Raw genomic sequence first — 16,995 nt, 5'->3', positions numbered from 1 at the left:
CATGAGAGCATGTCCAGAAGCCCTGGGACTAGACAGAGCTGCCCGCCCTGCCCCTCGCGCCCCGCCCCCCGCCCAGTCTAAGTTAACTGATACCTTTGACTAACCACCCAAACATGCCATGGTCAAGGTGGATGAATACCCCCAGCTTCAGCTGAGACTGAGAACCCCCTGTAGGCGCTGCTGTGCCAGTGCCTTCAAGTTCAGAGTTGTGTCGCTTTAATTTTGCCCGGAAGTCACCTCCTGCGCATCGTGGGGAGGGAAGTCCACCTTCCCCAGCGTCGCTCCTGAGCCCACACCTGAGGGGTAGGTGCAGTCCAGACCTTCAGACTGGGTCCTACAGGGCCCTCGTGGGGGCTGAAGCGCTGAGAAAAGCTCCCGTTGCCATCACAGGATAACGGCGAGCACGACGATAACCACGCGGTTATTTTTAGCAGGGTGGGATGGGGCCGTGGCTGACACACATCAGGCTGATATATTTTGAATGACGCATCTGAGGGCTGAGCTCATAGTGAGTCCTGCGGGCTCGGCACAGGGAGGATGGCAGCTGTGGGGGTCAGGGGGTGATGGGGGAGACCCAAGGTAGGGAGCTGGAGCCCAGAGCAGGGAGGGGCCGGTTGGGATCCGCTGGGATGGATGAGATGCCCATCCAGGGGGAGAAAAGGAAGGAGCAGTCAGCAGGGCAGGAAGGAAGGGGGGTCAGGAAGGAAGGAACCCACGTGACAGAGGACCCATGTCTTGGGCTCAGGTCTTAGTCGTGCAAACAGAGGGGCAAGCAGGGTGCTGCCCTGGAGGGCGCCACTGAAGCCCTCCAGGGGCCATAGGCTGGGCAGAGTCAGAGAGAAGACGGGTGAGGGAGAAGTTAAGGAAGTGATTCTGTCTTGCATTTAAGATAGGAGAAACCCTGGCCTATTTACAAGAGGAAGGGAAGGAGCTAGCGGAGAGGTTAGGGGCCGCAGAGGGAGGGAGGGCTGCCCCGGGCGTGGAAGCCCTCAGTGGGCAGGGCAGACCTGCCAGCACTGGGGACCAGGAACCTGCAGACTGGACTCGCCAGCGCTGCATGCAGAAGGGGAGGTGACGGACGGAGGGAATTCAGGAAGGAAGAAGACGTTATGTTCAACAAATGTCCGTGACGATAGCAATGATCCAGTGTGGGATATTTATTCCAGTGTGTTTACACTGTGTTCATGTGTTTGACAATATCTGCAATACATATGTTAACACGTAGCAACACCATCACATGTAGCTTTGACTACATGATCAACATTTACGTTTGCCTGCAAATTTACGCGAAACACAGATCCATGGAATAAACAGAGTGAATCATTCTTAAGCACAGCCTAACCGTCCTCCATCAAACCACTTAAAGAAAATCACTGCTACACGTTTGATTTTGCATTTCCTCGGCAGCATTTTCCTATGCTCTTTAAGACGGAAGCAGGAACCTCTGAAGAGCTAAAATACAAGTATTTACATACAATGTGATGGGAAGTGTTTCATGATATATAAATTAATATAACACAAGTTACTGTGTAGAAAAAAATAAATTTATGGTGAATAAATAAACTACAGCTTTATATATCAAGTCATATGTGGAGTATAAAAAGTAATTCCTAGGTATATACATATACATCTCTATATATATATAAGTGTGTGTGTATCCCAGAGTATAAATATCATATGTACTTAAATATTTCATGTGAAGGAATAGATCATATTGCATCTGTTTTCAGTTCTGTAAGTTAAAATACTGATGGCATTTGGGGTCCCCTCTGATTGCCACGGACCCCAGGATCTTCTTTCCGCTCCAAGGGTAGACACACCAGCAGAGCCCAGGCTCTCCTTCCAGGGATGTCTCGCACTGCAAAGAAAAGAAGCGAGGTCAGCAGCAGCCCCTGTGAAGCTGAGAGGGCGGCGGAGCTCCGTGCTGCCCAGTGCCGTGTGGAGGGCGTGGCAGCTGAGAGCCAGGCCATGGGCATCCCCAACCGGCCGTGACCGTGACTGAGGGCAAATCCTACACCGTCCTGGTTCTCTTCGTAAAATAGAGACTAAGGGTAAGTGCCCAATGCAATAAGGATGTCACGTGTGTGTTGAATGGTACAGCGTGTGCAGAACTGTCTGCTTCACGGCCCCTACGGCAGAGCGTCTGAGCCCAGAGGGAGCCTGCCCATGTGTGGCCAACCTTGCTGTCGTACCCCCTGCCAAATTCCTTGTTTGTTATAAAGCTCTTCCTGGTCCCCAGTTTCCCCCAGAAATATCCACGGAACCTAGGCTTCACTGAGTCCTAAAGGGCTCCTCAAAATTAGGTCTTGGTTTGTTTCATCTCACTTATTATCTGGCAAGCCAAAAAAATGCTATTATATTTAATTATAAAGTTCATTTCCCTTTGTAGGGAGAAAAAATGTAAGAGATGTCCAGACAGATACTCACTTTCCTAAGCAGAATTGTCCTGTTCCTCTCTATTACAGGTGAGACACTGAGATCCAGAACGTAAGAGATGTCCAGACAGATACTCACTTTCCTAAGCAGAATTGTCCTGTTCCTCTCTATTACAGGTGAGACACTGAGATCCAGAACGTGAAGGTCCCCACCTGCTGAGATTTGCTAGCTGATGGAGCGACACTCAGCTCAGGGCCCCCGAGTGCACACAGGCTTTGAGCATGGAGCTGGTCTTCAGGCTACCAGGGGGCTAGTGCCTCCTACTCCCAGAGGGGTGGGTCTTGCGTAATATGATCTGTTACGTGGTTTTACGTTGCTCACTTGGAGCTGGACACCCTGTTTGTTGAAAGGCTGGCGCTTGGCTGGGGTGTGGGCATCAGGGGCTGTCGCGTGAGGATGCACATACCTGTTTGCTGTGATAGAATCCATTCTTGTTGCAGTTTGGCAGATAAAATTTGTAAAGTTTGTCTCCTGCCTTCTGCTGCTCCCTGGCTAATCTGTCCAGCACTTTGTAGAGTTCTCGCTGGCAGGGCTCCTGAAAGAAAAATTTGACGTTGGGATAAATGACAAGAAACAGTGTATTATTAGCCTAAAAGGGGAGTGGATGTAAGAGGTTTTGTGTGGGCTCTGAGGACAGGCCTGGACCCACTTTCCCTGGGCCTCACTCTCTCACCTATAGAAGGAGGGTGGTTAGTCTCTGTTCTGAGTTGTTAAGATAAAGGATGGGAACCCCATGCCCTCCCTCACTGAACATTCACTAAACACTTGCAGGAGACAAGAGCATCACCAATGCCATGAGCTCTCCGACTCTCCTGCCCGCCGTGAGTAATTCTGGCATCAGTCATCTGGTTGAAAGGAGAATGGGCACAACTCTGTGAACGGAGAACTTAGTAGCAGAGATTTCTAAATTTTGAACAACGTTCCTCTGTAATCTACAAGGTTAGTTCACATGAACCAAATTCGTTGAGGATTAAGGCGTTCATCTGGACAATCTGAGATAAGCATGAACTTTTCTCTATTTGTCATCATTTCAAGCTTAAACTCTGAAGTGTCTAGAAAATGGTTCAATCTCCACTTTTCTGGGTATGCATGTTTTTAGAAGTGAGTTTCTTTTTTTCACAAATGAACCCAAGTCACTCCAACTTTGATTCTTTGTCGCCCTCAAGTGGTAGGACTAAAAACATACATCAATTAAGATGCTACAAGGGAGTTAGCGCTTAACGGGGATAGAGCTTCAGTTTGGGAAGATGAAAAAGTGCTCAAGATGGACGGTCATGATAGATAGTGGCAGAATAATGTGACTGTACTTAATGTAACTAAACTTTATACTTTAAAATGATTAAAATGCTAAATTTTATGTTATGAATATTTTACCACAATTTCTTAAAAAGTGGGGGGAAGATGGGATGGGGGAGGAGGATGTTAAGAATAGCTCAGTGCTCTTTAGACACTGCCAGTCTGATACCCTCATTTTAGAGATGAGCTCAGAGACGTGAAGTAATGTATCTAAGGTTGCACAGCACGAACTGCATTTTCTTTCCATCCAGAGGGCTCCTCTGCTGAAAGCCCTTGGGTTAAAAGTTCCCAAAGCTAAGCTGAGAAATGTCTGTTAGGCTTTGGGAAGGAACTTGTTTATATCCAGGGCTCAGGACCGGACCTGCAGGGCCAAGCAGATTCAAGCTAGAGGCTCCACCTACCCCGAGGCTCTCACCTTCCGATTGTTGATGTCTGTGATCTCCAGGGCCCTCATGCTCTCATAATTACTGATGGCGTTCCAGAGGATGGGCAGGTCCTCACTGGACGCAGCCATCAGGTGGAAATTGTCCAGAAGCTGCTCCTGGGTCATCTCTGAGCTCTCAGGGGACATGTTCTCCAGGGTGGCAGGGTCCTTTGCCTCTGAAAATGGAAAAACGAAAACCCATGAGCCTTCCTCCGAAGCATCTGCCCCTGTGCCCCCCTCCCCTGAAGCTGCTTCCCTTCCCACAAAACCGGACTGGGACAGGATGGCCATGTAGTTTTGCCTACTCCCACTTTAAAGGAACTTCTGATGGCTTCCAGGTAGAGGGATGACCCAACAGCAATACCAATGGCAAGAGTGCCCCGTGTTTCTGCTTCTAAAGTAGCCACATGCACATGTGTCAAAGCCCGGGAGGAGCCCTGAGAAAGCCATGGATTACAATTCAATTCCTGACCCCATCCTCAGCTTTCCTATCCATAAAATGGGCATGTTAGTAATTCCCTGTGAACAGGTGGTAGGGTTTGTTTAGAGGTGGGGTCTAGATTGCCGCTCTACTCTCTTCTTTTCCAGGGGCTCTGCCTTCCCACAGAGTGAATTCTTTGCAACCCTGGGAAGAGGGAGGGTCACCAGATTTCTTGCAGAGTCCTAGGGTTTGGATCTGGTGCATGGACAGAATGATAGAGAACTGGCTCTCCTGAGGGAACCCGGGGGGACACCCTCTCCTTTGAGGACCACAGAGATGACTCTGAAAGCAGAGAACCAGGAGGAAAACCGTCCCCACCTTGGAAGGGTGACGCGCTCCAGCAGATCCCTATCAGGGCATAGAGCCACAAGATCCCGCCAAGAATCACGGAATCACTGGACATGCAGCTGCCCTGACAGGGAGATAGGGAGATGGGGTAGAGGTGGGTGTATTTCCTCTGCTTCCCACTACAAGTAAATCACTGCTAAATTCAGGAAAGTTCTGATTGTCAAGTTCTGAGGAGGCAGCACACACATCAACCACTGTTTTTCTATGACAATGAACGCAAGTGACGTTTTTAGCCTGAACTTTCACATTATGTTCTGTAAACATCTGGGAAGCACATACTGTCTGCACAGGACATATATTTCAAAGGACATTCCAAACACCTCCCAGGAGGCCAGCGGTACAGGCTCCCACTGCACGTCTTCCCGGAAACTAATGCATTGGCAGGGAGGAGAGCCAGGGGCGGCTGGAGTGGCACCCCGCTGCCCGGGCACCCCATCGCCTCCCTCTTTTGGGTTTCTATAGATCAGTGGGCTGCCCAGGTGGTCTGGGCTCCCTCCCCCAGCTCTCCCACCAAGTTGCGTGTGTCCTGCCTTATCCTAAGCGCCCCCTGCAGGACCACACAACGATGGAGTTCATCTGGGTGACAAATCCTTTCCCCTTACAGGTTGTGGCTGCAAGCTCTGAGCTTGGCCGGGTTTGCTCCCCACTGGCTGTGAGCTTTGGTGGAGCCCCAGCCCTCTGCCCGCCCCAGTCCCCACCCCATCTGTCCCAGGGGAGGGACCCGGGCGGGGAGACGGTTGGTACCTGTGGCCTCGGCACTGGGCGCGGGCATGCAGGCGCCCTGGCCGCGGGTGAGGGCGTACAGGGGCCGAGGCTCCCCAGGCAAGGCGCGGCAGCTGAGCCCATGGGCGCAGCGCGCAGTAGCCACGCCGCATGCGGCGTCCAGCGGCAGGGCGCACGTGGGGCAACAGCCGCAGCCGGCGGGCCGGGTGAGCTCCGGGCACGAGGCGGGCACGGGAGGGCAGAGCGCCAGCCTCTCGGCGGAGCAGGGCGCGCAGCGCCAGGGCTGGGGAGCGTCAGCGGCTGAGCCGAGCTGAACGGCCAGCGAGAGCAGAAGCGGCCAGGCGCGGACAGCCGGGACTTGGGGCATCGCCAGGCAGCGGTGGCGGTCAGGAGCCGGTGCTCGCTAGGCGGTGGCGGCGGCGCGCTGGCCGATGCTGGCTGAGCGGTGGCTGATGCTCGCTGGGCACCGGGTGCGCCTTATGAAGGGCGCCGGCCGGGCCACCTGAACCAGCGGTTAATGATTGGCGGCGCCGCGTGCTCGCGGCCGGTGTTCAAAATAAGTTTGTTTTGGTTGTAGGCGCACTGCCCTGCGCAAACCGTGGGTAGAAGGAGGGCAAACGGTCCAGGTTTCAGACAGTGTTTGTCCTGTCGCTAGGGTTCAGACCTGGAGCCAAAGTGCAATTCCAGCCAGGAGCGCACAGCCAAGTGGAGCGTGGCGCTTGCTTCTTTCGTTCAAGGGACATCTTCAGGCTGAGTCTGCCGGCGGTCCCCGGAAGACCCAGGGAAAGCAAGAGAGATAAGCTGGGAAAGGCCAGCGCATTGGCCAGTTTTCAAGTGGGGAAATCAAGGCCCAGGCAGAGGAAAGAAGGATGGGCTTAGATAGAAGCCAGGTGTTGGAAAGCCCTGGCAGCTTCTCAGTGGCAAAGCCCAGAACTGTTTCTCCCTCTGCAGAAAGAAGACCAACGGGCCCCTTAACTGCTGTCTTGAGAGCCTTTCCCAGGAGGAAAGAAGGAAGGAAAGGGGCAGTTCCTCCCAGGGCTGATGCCACCCTCGCTAATGTCACCACAGCCCCCAGAGACCCACCTTGTTAACTGAGCTTACAGAGAGAGAGGGACTCGGGGCCATTCAGAGACAGGGCGAGGGAGCAGAACCAAGCCCAGACCCCAGCTTCCTCTGACTTTCAGCCTCAGACCAGATTTTTATCAGGAGTTGATGACCAAGGCTTTCTCTCTAGTTAGAATTCCTGTTTCTGAATATCCTCTTGAGTGGAAAGAAAAGTGTCACTGTACCGTCAAAGACAGTGAGATATGGCCCTGCCCTTGTCCAGGTACTGCAGGTGCCCTCACTGGCGCCCGGTCCCTGGAAACCAGGCAGCTACTGACAAGAACAAGGCAGCTGTATATTTACTGATGGAGGAAAATCTCCAAGGTTTGTAATATTATGCAAGTTAAGTAAAATTTCCAAGTGAAGTAAAACTAACAAGGCACAGAATATGCCATTGTTTGTGTACAAAAAAAGGAATAGGAATGTATATGTCACTGTGATCCTAAATGTATTGAGTATTCTGAGAAGAATATGAAGAAACTGCTACACTGCCTGCCTTGGAGGGGAGGTGTGAAATTAGGTGACTGGGGAAGAGACTGGTTTTCCCTTCACACTCTTTTCCATCCTTCTAGATTCACATTATCTAGTAAATACTATGTTTTCTTTGGTATTGTCAGGTACTTACATTATCAGTTATATTATCTATCTCAAAAAGAAACAAATTGAAATTAATTTACTAGCTTTTTTTTCTAGCTACTTCATTGGCTCTGTGGCCTTGGGAAAGTTAATTGCCTTGTGTTCTGCCACTATTATATCAATAACTTGTCACCCCTGCCCCCCAGCATGTCCTCAGGAACAATCAAAATAAGGTTGGTGAAAACAGTTGCAGTTGGATGTTCACGGTCATGTTGGTCATTATTTTTACGAAGCAAAGGTCAGTGTCTGGTTCAGGAGCAGACCAATGGTTTTGACTTTTTTCACTTTATTTCTGAGGTGAGTTTCTAAAGGATTTCATTTCCCCAAAAGAACTTGTGCTCTGAATGTTCTCTCTGGACTTCCTCGATTTAGAATCAGCCTGCCCACTTGAAACGTTTTCTCAATGACACACATGAAAGAGATAATCATCTGGTAAATATCTGGGCCCCACCTACTGTGTGCCTGGCAATTTGCCAGCCCTGTACAGTTCACCCAGTTGTGCACTCGCCCGGTGAGGTCCCTCCCTCCCTCTCTGAGGTCTCCTTCATCCTGCACGTAGTGGAAATTCCTCTCCTGGTGAATCGATTTCCCAAATGTTTCCTAGGCTTGCCTCATAGCAGCAGCAAACCAAATGACCACCAACCCAGAGAGAGCTCTCCCTGCTTCCAACCCCGTCAACACAAATGGACAGGGCTCTTCCTCGAGGCCTGTGTGGGCCATCTGTCCCCTCTCTCCTGGAAGGTCAAGAGGTAGCTTCTGCTGTGCTCATTTCTGGGTGCATCCTGAATCCCAGGCCCCACCGCCCACTGGCTGGCATCCACAGCCTGGCCTGGCCTTCCGTGCCCCCCGTGGTCTGACCCCCAAGGTCTGGTCCCTATTAGCATGAGGGGGCGCTCCTGCTGGGGGCACTGAGCTGCAGGGTGGTGGGGGAGGGAGCCCCTCCCTACGTGTCATAGACTCGGAGCCTCCCCTAATCCCAGCCCTGCAGACTCCGGCTCATTTTCCAGGCTTAATGTCCCTCCATCCCAACTCAAGAAGAAAAACACCCACCGTCATACCTCCATGACTTTCTTCTTGCTGAGTGAATTTTCTCCATGAGTGAATTTTCCTCACCCTACCGTCCGCGTCCCCCTACCGTCCACGTCCCCCTACCGTCCGCGTCCCCCTATCATCCACATCTCTCTGTCATCCACATCTTCACGGTGTTGGTGAAGATGTTCTGCCCCTTTTCCGTCCCTCAGGATCCACCTGAAGTTCCTCTCCCCTGAGAAGCCTTCCCGGCAGCTCCCAGGTAGAATGAGGTGCCCCCTCTGCGTTCCCGAAGACTGTGACAATGGCTTAGTGGCACAGTAGCTGAAGAGCTACATAAACCTGCATTTACCTGTGTGTCTCCTGCCAGGCTGGGTGGGCAGGGGACAGGCTCACAGAGGCCCCTGCCCCATCCATGCCCAGGGCACTAATGGTGCCCCAGCCCATCCTCCTAAGGACTCTAGAGTCCAAGAACCAGGCACTCCTGGATGCAGAGCATGGGAGCAGGGCGTGGTGGGGGGATGGGGAGCCGTGGTCTCCTATACGTGAACTGTAGGTACCCGGCGCCTGGCTGTGCTCGCCAGACTTGCCAGGGGTCCTCCCCAAGAGCTCAAGAGGTAGGGCTTATCACACCAGCTGGGGGTGAAGCCCCCCTTTGCCCAAACCGAAGCTGGTACCCTTCATGCTGAACCACATAGACGTCAGGATGAGGTAAGGAAGGGCCAATATTATCTGTGTGTGCGAGGGCAATTGGGAGTATATTTGGGGGGACAGGGGTGAAAAGTAGCTTTGGGGGTACGTATGGGAAGTTTTCAGTGCCAGCTACAGAATCTGTATCTTACCAACTAGGCAAGACAAAGCATTACACTCGGGGAGCTCCAGGGACACAGAAGCTGCCTGGCACTCTGCTTCTTCACCCCGCATTGTAAATTTTCTGCCTGCAGAGGAAAGGAGACCACTGTTGCCATCACAGAAAAGCAGAGGAGCTGCATGTAATCTGAGCAGTCTCTCTGTGTGGCCCCAGGAGAAGACAGGACCTGAAGGGGGCTGCACACAGCGTCTTTGCTGCTAATTTCATGACGCTTCACAGCACACCACCTCTGGTTGCAGCTCCAAAAACTCAGCTCCAAGCGTTTCATCAACCCCTAAAGGGCAGGCGTGGGAGCTCCCCAGCAAGACCTCCTGTGCTGGCATCTTGGATTCCACGGCCTGCGTATTACGTAACCTCCCTGCGCCTCAGTTTCCGTGTCTGTAAAATGGGGATAACGCAGAGGCTGGTACAGTCAGCCCTGCATAAATGTGAGCTGTCACCACCATCCGCAGCCACAGGGTGCGCTCACAGAGCAGAGGATGATGAAACTGCGTGGGGCCTTCCGTCACCTGCTGTTTCCAATTCTGCCTCCGTGTTACGAGCTGCTTACTCACCACCAGCTGGAAAATTGGGCAATCGCTGCTCTGAAAAACAATGCAAAGGTCAAGGGCAAAATCAGATTTTCAAAGGGAGAGATCGCTGCAATCCAGGGGAACCTCCAAGGGAAGTTGTTTTTAACCCAGGGGGAAAAACACAAAAAGATGTTCTGCCGTGTTCCGCGATCGATGGACACAGCGAATGATGCAAATCTTGCAAAGGCCTGGCCTGCTGCCCGGCTCCTGAGCAATGAAGGCCACCGCTCCGCAAACTGAGGGCAAGTCTACTCCCCCTGCTAATCAAAGTGGAAAAGCAAACCTCGCTTTTGTCACGTCAACACAGCCCAGATCCTAAACACAGGAGCTCAAACAGTGTGTCCGGGGTGGGGTCGGAGCCCGAGGGCCCCGTGGAAAGACCAGGGTTTAATCTCTACTTTGGCAGGTCACCCACCCTGCATTCCCATTTGGGGTGCCACTGGGGCTGGGATACAAGTGCCAGACACGTGGATGGCGCTCACGGGTAATCACTCCCTTGCCCTCCTCCTGCACCAGGGGCCTCAGTCATGGTCTAGACCAGACTCACATCACCTGGGCCTGCATAGAAATGCATACTCCCAGGTCCCACCCAGACCCTTGACCCAGAAGCTTGGCGATGGGGGCTGGCCCTCTGTTTTCACAAGCTCCCCAGGGGACCCTGATGCTCGCTCAAGTTTGAGGGCATTTAGAAGACCCACGCCATCCCACTGCCACTCAAAACCACACCGTAAGAAGCTGGCAGCGGAGAGTTCAGGGCAGGGTGATGGATAGAAGAGTCGTTGCCGTACTTGGGCGGGGTGGGCAGCATGAGGCGATGGAAGAATCTTGGAAGGAGAGAAGAGACCTGAGCCGTCCCGTCTCGATTCTGCTGCTCACCCCAGATGAACCGTGTGAGTCATTTCCAGCCAGAATTCACTGCCCCGTGTAGCAGCGAAGAGTCTGCCCATGGGCTGCGGGAAATCCCTAGCCTCTCTGCTATGTTAGGCATAATGTTGTATGGTTAAGCGTTGATGATCATTTTTTGGTGATGAGTTCTGTGGTTTCATAGATGGTTAAAAGTGTCCATGACTTCAATGAGGAGAAAAGGCTGCTGCACCAGACTGGGCCCGTGATGTCCCCCAGGAAGTCCACACTCTCCAGCTCTCTGCACAAAGACCTTAATATGTTTATGGACACATCGGTCAACCTCAGACGTCCGGGATCCCCCTCGCCAAGCCCCATCGAACCCACACAGGGGCCACAGGGTGTCTCCCACCCACAGAACTCAGCAACAAAGTAGTACTTTATTCATGCCTTCCAGGCATGAGGTTACACAACTCTGCTAATTCTCTGACCTGGGCAAAAGGCAGGGACCCTGGGCCGACAAGTGGGGGATTGCCTCCTGCATTACAGTTTCTAGTCCATCACATAGGGCGCTGTCACCTACATCAAATGTGCACATCATGGGGGCATCTCACCCGCGTTACAGCATGAACATTGTGGGTGCTGTCACCAGGCAGAGTGAATAAGTGTTCTTTTGCTCCACAAACTTTTCATCGGTTGGTATTGTCAGTATCTGGGTTGGGGTCATTCTAATAGTTGTGTGCCTGTATCTGTGTTGTAATTTGCATTTCCCAGATGAAATATGAAGTGGAGGATTTTTTTATGTGCTTGGCTGCCATCTGTTTATCTTCTTTAGGGATGTGTCTCGTAAGGCCTTTGACCGTTTATTAATCAAGTTGTTTGTTTTCTTATTTTTGGGCTTTAAGTGTTCTTTTAGCATTTTAGCCAACAGCTCTTTATTAGATTTGTCCTTTGCAAATATTTTCTCCTGGTCTGTGGGTTTTCTTCTCATTCTCTTAACATGTTCTTTCACAGGTCAGAAGTTTTTCCTTTTATTGAAGTCCAGCTTATAAATTTTTGTTTTATTGTGTCCTGTGTTTGGTGTTGCATCTATAGAAGTCATCACCATACCCAAGATCATCTAGGTTTTCTCCTAGGTAATCTTCTAAGAATTTATAGTTTTGCATTTTACATTTAGTTCTGTGATCCATTTTGAGTTAATTTTTGTGAAGAGTGTAAGGTCTGTGTCTAGATTTTTTTTCTTTTTTTTTCTTTTTTTTTTTTGCTTGTAGATGTGTAGTTGTTCCAGCACCATTTGTTGAAAACACTTTTCACCATTTGTTGAAAAGAACAAACCATTTGTTTGTTCCAGCACCATTTGTTAGTCTGCACTGTATTACCTGCACTGTATTACTGCACTGTATTACCCTTGTTCTTTTGTACAAGACCAGTTGATGATATTAATGGGATTCTATGTGGGGACTCCCTAAACTGCTCCACTGCTCTATTTGTCTATTAATTCATCAATATCACACTCTAGGCTATAGAATTATACATTTATATGTCATAATCTATTTACTATAGATTTGTAATAAATCCTGAGGTCATGTAATATCAGTCTTCCCACTTTGTTCTTCATCAACATCATGTTGGCTCTTCTGGGTATTTTACCTCCATATAAAATTTAGAATCAGTTTGTCAATATCTACAAAATAACTTAGTGATTTTCATTGGGATTGTCTTGAATCCATATTTAAGTTGGGAAGAACTGATATCTTGACAATATTGAGTCTTCCTAACCATGATTAAATTCCATTAAATTTATTAAATTATTTATTAAGTTCTTCTTTGATCTCATTCATCAGAGTATTGTTTTCCCCATATAGATTGTGTACATATTTTCTTACATTTATACACAAGTATTTCATTTTGGAGGGTGCTAATGTAAATGGTGTTGTGCTTTTAATTTCAAATTCCACTTATTTATTGCTGTATTCCAAAGGAATTGAATTTGGAGATTGGTTCAAGATGGTGGAGTAAAAGAATGTGTGCTCACTCCCTCTTGCGAGAGCACTGGAATCACAACTAACTGCTGAACAGTCATCGACAGGAAGACACTGGATCTCATCAAAAAAGACACCCCACATCCAAAGACAAAGGAGAAGCTGCAATGAGATGGTAGGAGGGGCGCAATCATAATAAAATCAAACCCCACAATCGCTGGGTGAGTGAGTCACAAACTGGAGAACACTTATACCACAGAAGTCCACCCACTGGAGTGAAGGTTCTGAGCCCCACGTCATGCTTCCCAACCTGGGGGTCAGGCAATGGGAGGACGAATTCCTAGAGAATAAGACTTTGAAGCCTAGGGGGGTTTGACTGCAGGACTTTGACAGGACTGGGGGAAACAGACACTCCACTCTTGGAGGGCACACACAAAGCAGTGTGCACTTCAGGACCCAGGGGAGGGAGCAGTGACCCCATAGGAGACTGAACCAGACCTACCTGCTAGTGTTGGAGGGTCTCCTGCAGAGGCAGGGGGTGCTTGTGGCTCACTGTGGGGACAAGGACTCGGGCAGCAGAAGTTCTGGGAAGTGCTCCTTGGTGTGAGTCCTCCTAGAATCTGCCATTAGCCCCACCAAAGAGCTAGGTAGGCTCCAGTGCTTGGTCACCTCAGGCCAAACAACCAACAGAGAGGGAACCCAGCTCCACCCATCAGCAGACAAGCAGATTAAAGTTTTACTGAGCTCTGCCCACCAGAGCAACACCCAGCTTTACCCACCACCAGTCCCTTCCATCAGGAAGCTTGCACAAGCCTCTTAGATAGCCTCATCCACCAGAGAATAGACAGCAGAAGCAAGAAGAACTACAATTCTGTAGCCTGTGGAACGAAAACCACATTCACAGAAAGACAGACAAAATGAAAAGGCAGAGGACTATATACCAGATGAAGGAACAAGATAAAACTCCAGGAAAACAACTAAATGAAGTGGAGATAGGCAACCTTCCAGAAAGAGAACTCAGAGTAATGATAGTGAAGATGATCCAGGACCTCAGAAAAAGAATGGAGGCAATGATTGAAAAGATAAAGAAATGTTTAACAAAGACCTAGAAGAATTAAAGAACAAACACCTAGAAGAATTAAAGAACAAACAGAGATGAACAATACAATAACTGAAATGAAAAATACATTAGAAGGAATCAATAGCAGAATAACTGAGGCAGGAGAACGGATAACTGACCTGTAAGACAGAATGATGGAATTCACTGCTGCAGAACAGAATAAAGAAAAAAGAATGAAAAGAAATGAAGACAGCCTAAGAGACCTCTGGGACAACATTAAACACACCAACGTTCTCATTTTAGGGGTCCCAGAAGGAGAAAAGAGGGAGAAAGGACCCGATAAAATATTTGTAGAGACTGTAGTCAAAAATTTCCCTAACTGGGAAAGGAAATAGCCACCCAAGTCCAGGAAGTGCAGAGAGTCCCAGGCAGGATAAACCCAAGGAGAAACATGCTGAGACACAGAGTAGTCAAATTGACAAAAATTAAAGGCAAGGAAAACTTATTAAAACCACAAGGGAAAAATGACAAATAACATAAAAGGGAACTCCCATAAGGTTAACAGGTGATTTCTCAGCTGAAACTCTACAAGCCAGAAGGGAGCGGCACGATATATTTAAAGTGATGAAAGGGAAGAATCTACAACCAAGATGACTCTACCTGGCAAGGATCTCATTCAGATTCGACAGAGAAATAAAAAGCTTTACAGACAAGCAAAAGCTAAGAGAATTCAGCACCACCAAACCAGCTCTACAACAAATCCTAAAGGAACTTCTCTAAGTGGGAAACACAAGAGAAGAAAAGGACCTACAAAAACAAACACAGAACAATTAAGAAAATGGTATTAGAAATATAAATATTGATAATTACCTTAAACGTGAATGGATTAAATGCTCCAAACAAAAAACACAGGCTCGCTGAATGGATACAAAAACAAGACCCATATATATGCTGTCTACAAGAGACCCACTTCAGACCTAGGGACATATACAGACTGAAAGTGAGGGGATGGAAAAAGATGTTCCATGCAAAAGGAAATCAAAAGAAAGCTGGAGTAGCAATACTCATACCAGATAAAATAGACTTTAAAATAAAGAATGTTACAAGAGACAAGGAAGGACACTACATAATGATCAAGGGATCACTCCAAAAAGAAGATATAACAATTATAAATATATATGCATCCAACATAGGAACATCTCAATACATAAGGCAAAGCTAACAGCTATAAAAGAGGAAATTGACTGTAACACAATAATAGTGGGGGATTTTAACACCTCACTTACACCAATGGACAGATCATCCAGACAGAAAATTAATAAGGAAACAGAAGCTTTAAATGACACAATAGATCAGATAGATTTAATTGATATTTATAGAACATTCCATCCAAAAACAGCAGATTACACTTTCTTCTCAAGTGCGCACAGAACATTCTCCAGGATAGATCACATCTTGGGTCACAAATCAAGCCTCGGTAAATTTAAGAAAAATGAAATCATATCAAGCATCTTTTCTGACCACAACGCTATGAGATAAGAAATCATTTACAAGGAAAAAAACATAAAAAACACAAACACATGGAGACTAAACAATATGTTACTAAATAACCAAGAGGTTACTGAAGAAATCAAAGATGTAATCAAAAAATACCTAGAGACAAATGACAATGAAAACACAATGATCCAAAACCTATGGGATGCAGCAAAAGCGGTTCTAAGAGGGAAGTTTATAGCAATACAAGCCTACCTCAACAAACAAGAAAAATCTCAAATAAACAATCTAACCTTACACCTAAAGGAACTAGAGAAAGAAGAATAAACAAAACCCAAAGTTAGTAGAGGAAAGAAATCATAAAGATCAGAGCAGAAATAAATGAAATAGAAACAAAGAAAACAATAGCAGAGATCAATAAAACTAAAGGCTGGTTCTTTGAAAAGATAAACAAAATTGACAAACCTTTAGCCAGACTCAACAAAAAAAAGAGGGAGAGGACTCAAATCAATAAAATTAGAAATGAAAAAAGGAGAAGTTACAACAGACACCACAGAAATACAAAGCATCATAGGGGACTACTACAAGCAACTCATGCCATTAGAATGGACAACCTGGAAGAAATGGACAAATTCTTAAAAAGGTATAACCTTCCAAGACTGAACCAGGAAGAAATAGAAAATATGAACAGACCAATCACAAGACCAATCATCCACATATATTGGATTCTTCAATATATGCAAATCAATGTAATGCACCAAATTAACAAATTGAAGACTAAAAACCGTATGATCATCTCAATAGATGCAGAAAAATCTCTTGACAAAATTCAACACCTATTTTACAAAAGAAAAACCTCTCCAGAAAGTGGGCATAGAGGGAACCTACTTCAATGTAATAAAGGCCATATATAACAAACCCACAGCAAACATCATTCTCAATGGTGAAAAACTGAAAGCATTTCCTCTAAGATCAGGAGCAAGACAAGGATGTCCACTCTCGCCACTATTATTCAACATAGTTTTGGAAGTCCTAGCCACAGCAATCAGAGAAGAAAAAGAAATAAAAGAAATACAAATTGGAAAAGAAGAAGTAAAACTGTCACTGTTTGCAGGTGATATGATACTATACATAGAGAATCCTAAAGATGCCACCAGAAAACTACTAGAGCTAATCAGTGAATTTGGTAAAGTTGCAGGATACAAAATTAATGCACAGAAATCTCTTGCATTCCTATACACTAACAATAAAAAATCAGAAAGAGAAATTAAGGAAATAATCCCATTCACCAGTGCAACAAAAAGAATAAAATGCCTAGGAATAAACCTACCTAAGGAGGTAAAAGACCTGTACTCAGAAAACTATAAAACACTGATGAAATAAATCAAAGATGACACAAACAGAGGGAGAGATATACCATGGTCTTGGATTGGAAGAATCAATACTGTGAAAATGACTACTACCCAAAGCAATCTACAGATTCAATGCAATCCCTATCAAATTACCAATGGCAATTTTTACAGAACTATAACAAAAAATCTTAAAATTTGTATGGAGACACAAAAGACCCTGAATAGCCAAAGCAATCTTGAAGGAAAATAACAGAGCTGGAGGAATCAGACTCCCTGACTTCAGAATATACTACAAAGCTAGAGTCATCAAAACAATATGGTACTGGCACAAAAACACAAATATA

The 16,995-nt window shown here is 47.4% G+C and overlaps 2 protein-coding genes across 10 annotated transcripts in view; both read right to left on the bottom strand.

Annotated features, from left to right (window-relative positions):
- RAMP3 (receptor activity modifying protein 3) overlaps window positions 1-16,995 on the bottom strand; it is a 469,110-nt gene that overhangs the window by 35,287 nt on the left and 416,828 nt on the right. The window lies entirely within an intron of this gene.
- Window positions 1,143-6,075, bottom strand: IGFBP1 (insulin like growth factor binding protein 1). Its single transcript, XM_060156222.1, has 4 exons — window positions 5,730-6,075; window positions 4,148-4,332; window positions 2,843-2,971; window positions 1,143-1,858 (listed from the first exon to the last, which is right to left on the bottom strand). Exons 1-4 carry the CDS (start codon window positions 6,073-6,075, stop codon window positions 1,727-1,729), a joined length of 792 nt encoding a protein of 263 aa, XP_060012205.1. The 3' UTR covers window positions 1,143-1,726.

Source organism: Lagenorhynchus albirostris, chromosome 8 (assembly GCF_949774975.1).
Source record: "Lagenorhynchus albirostris chromosome 8, mLagAlb1.1, whole genome shotgun sequence".
Lineage (NCBI taxonomy): Eukaryota > Metazoa > Chordata > Mammalia > Artiodactyla > Delphinidae > Lagenorhynchus > Lagenorhynchus albirostris.
This window is presented reverse-complemented; position numbering and strand designations above follow the sequence as displayed.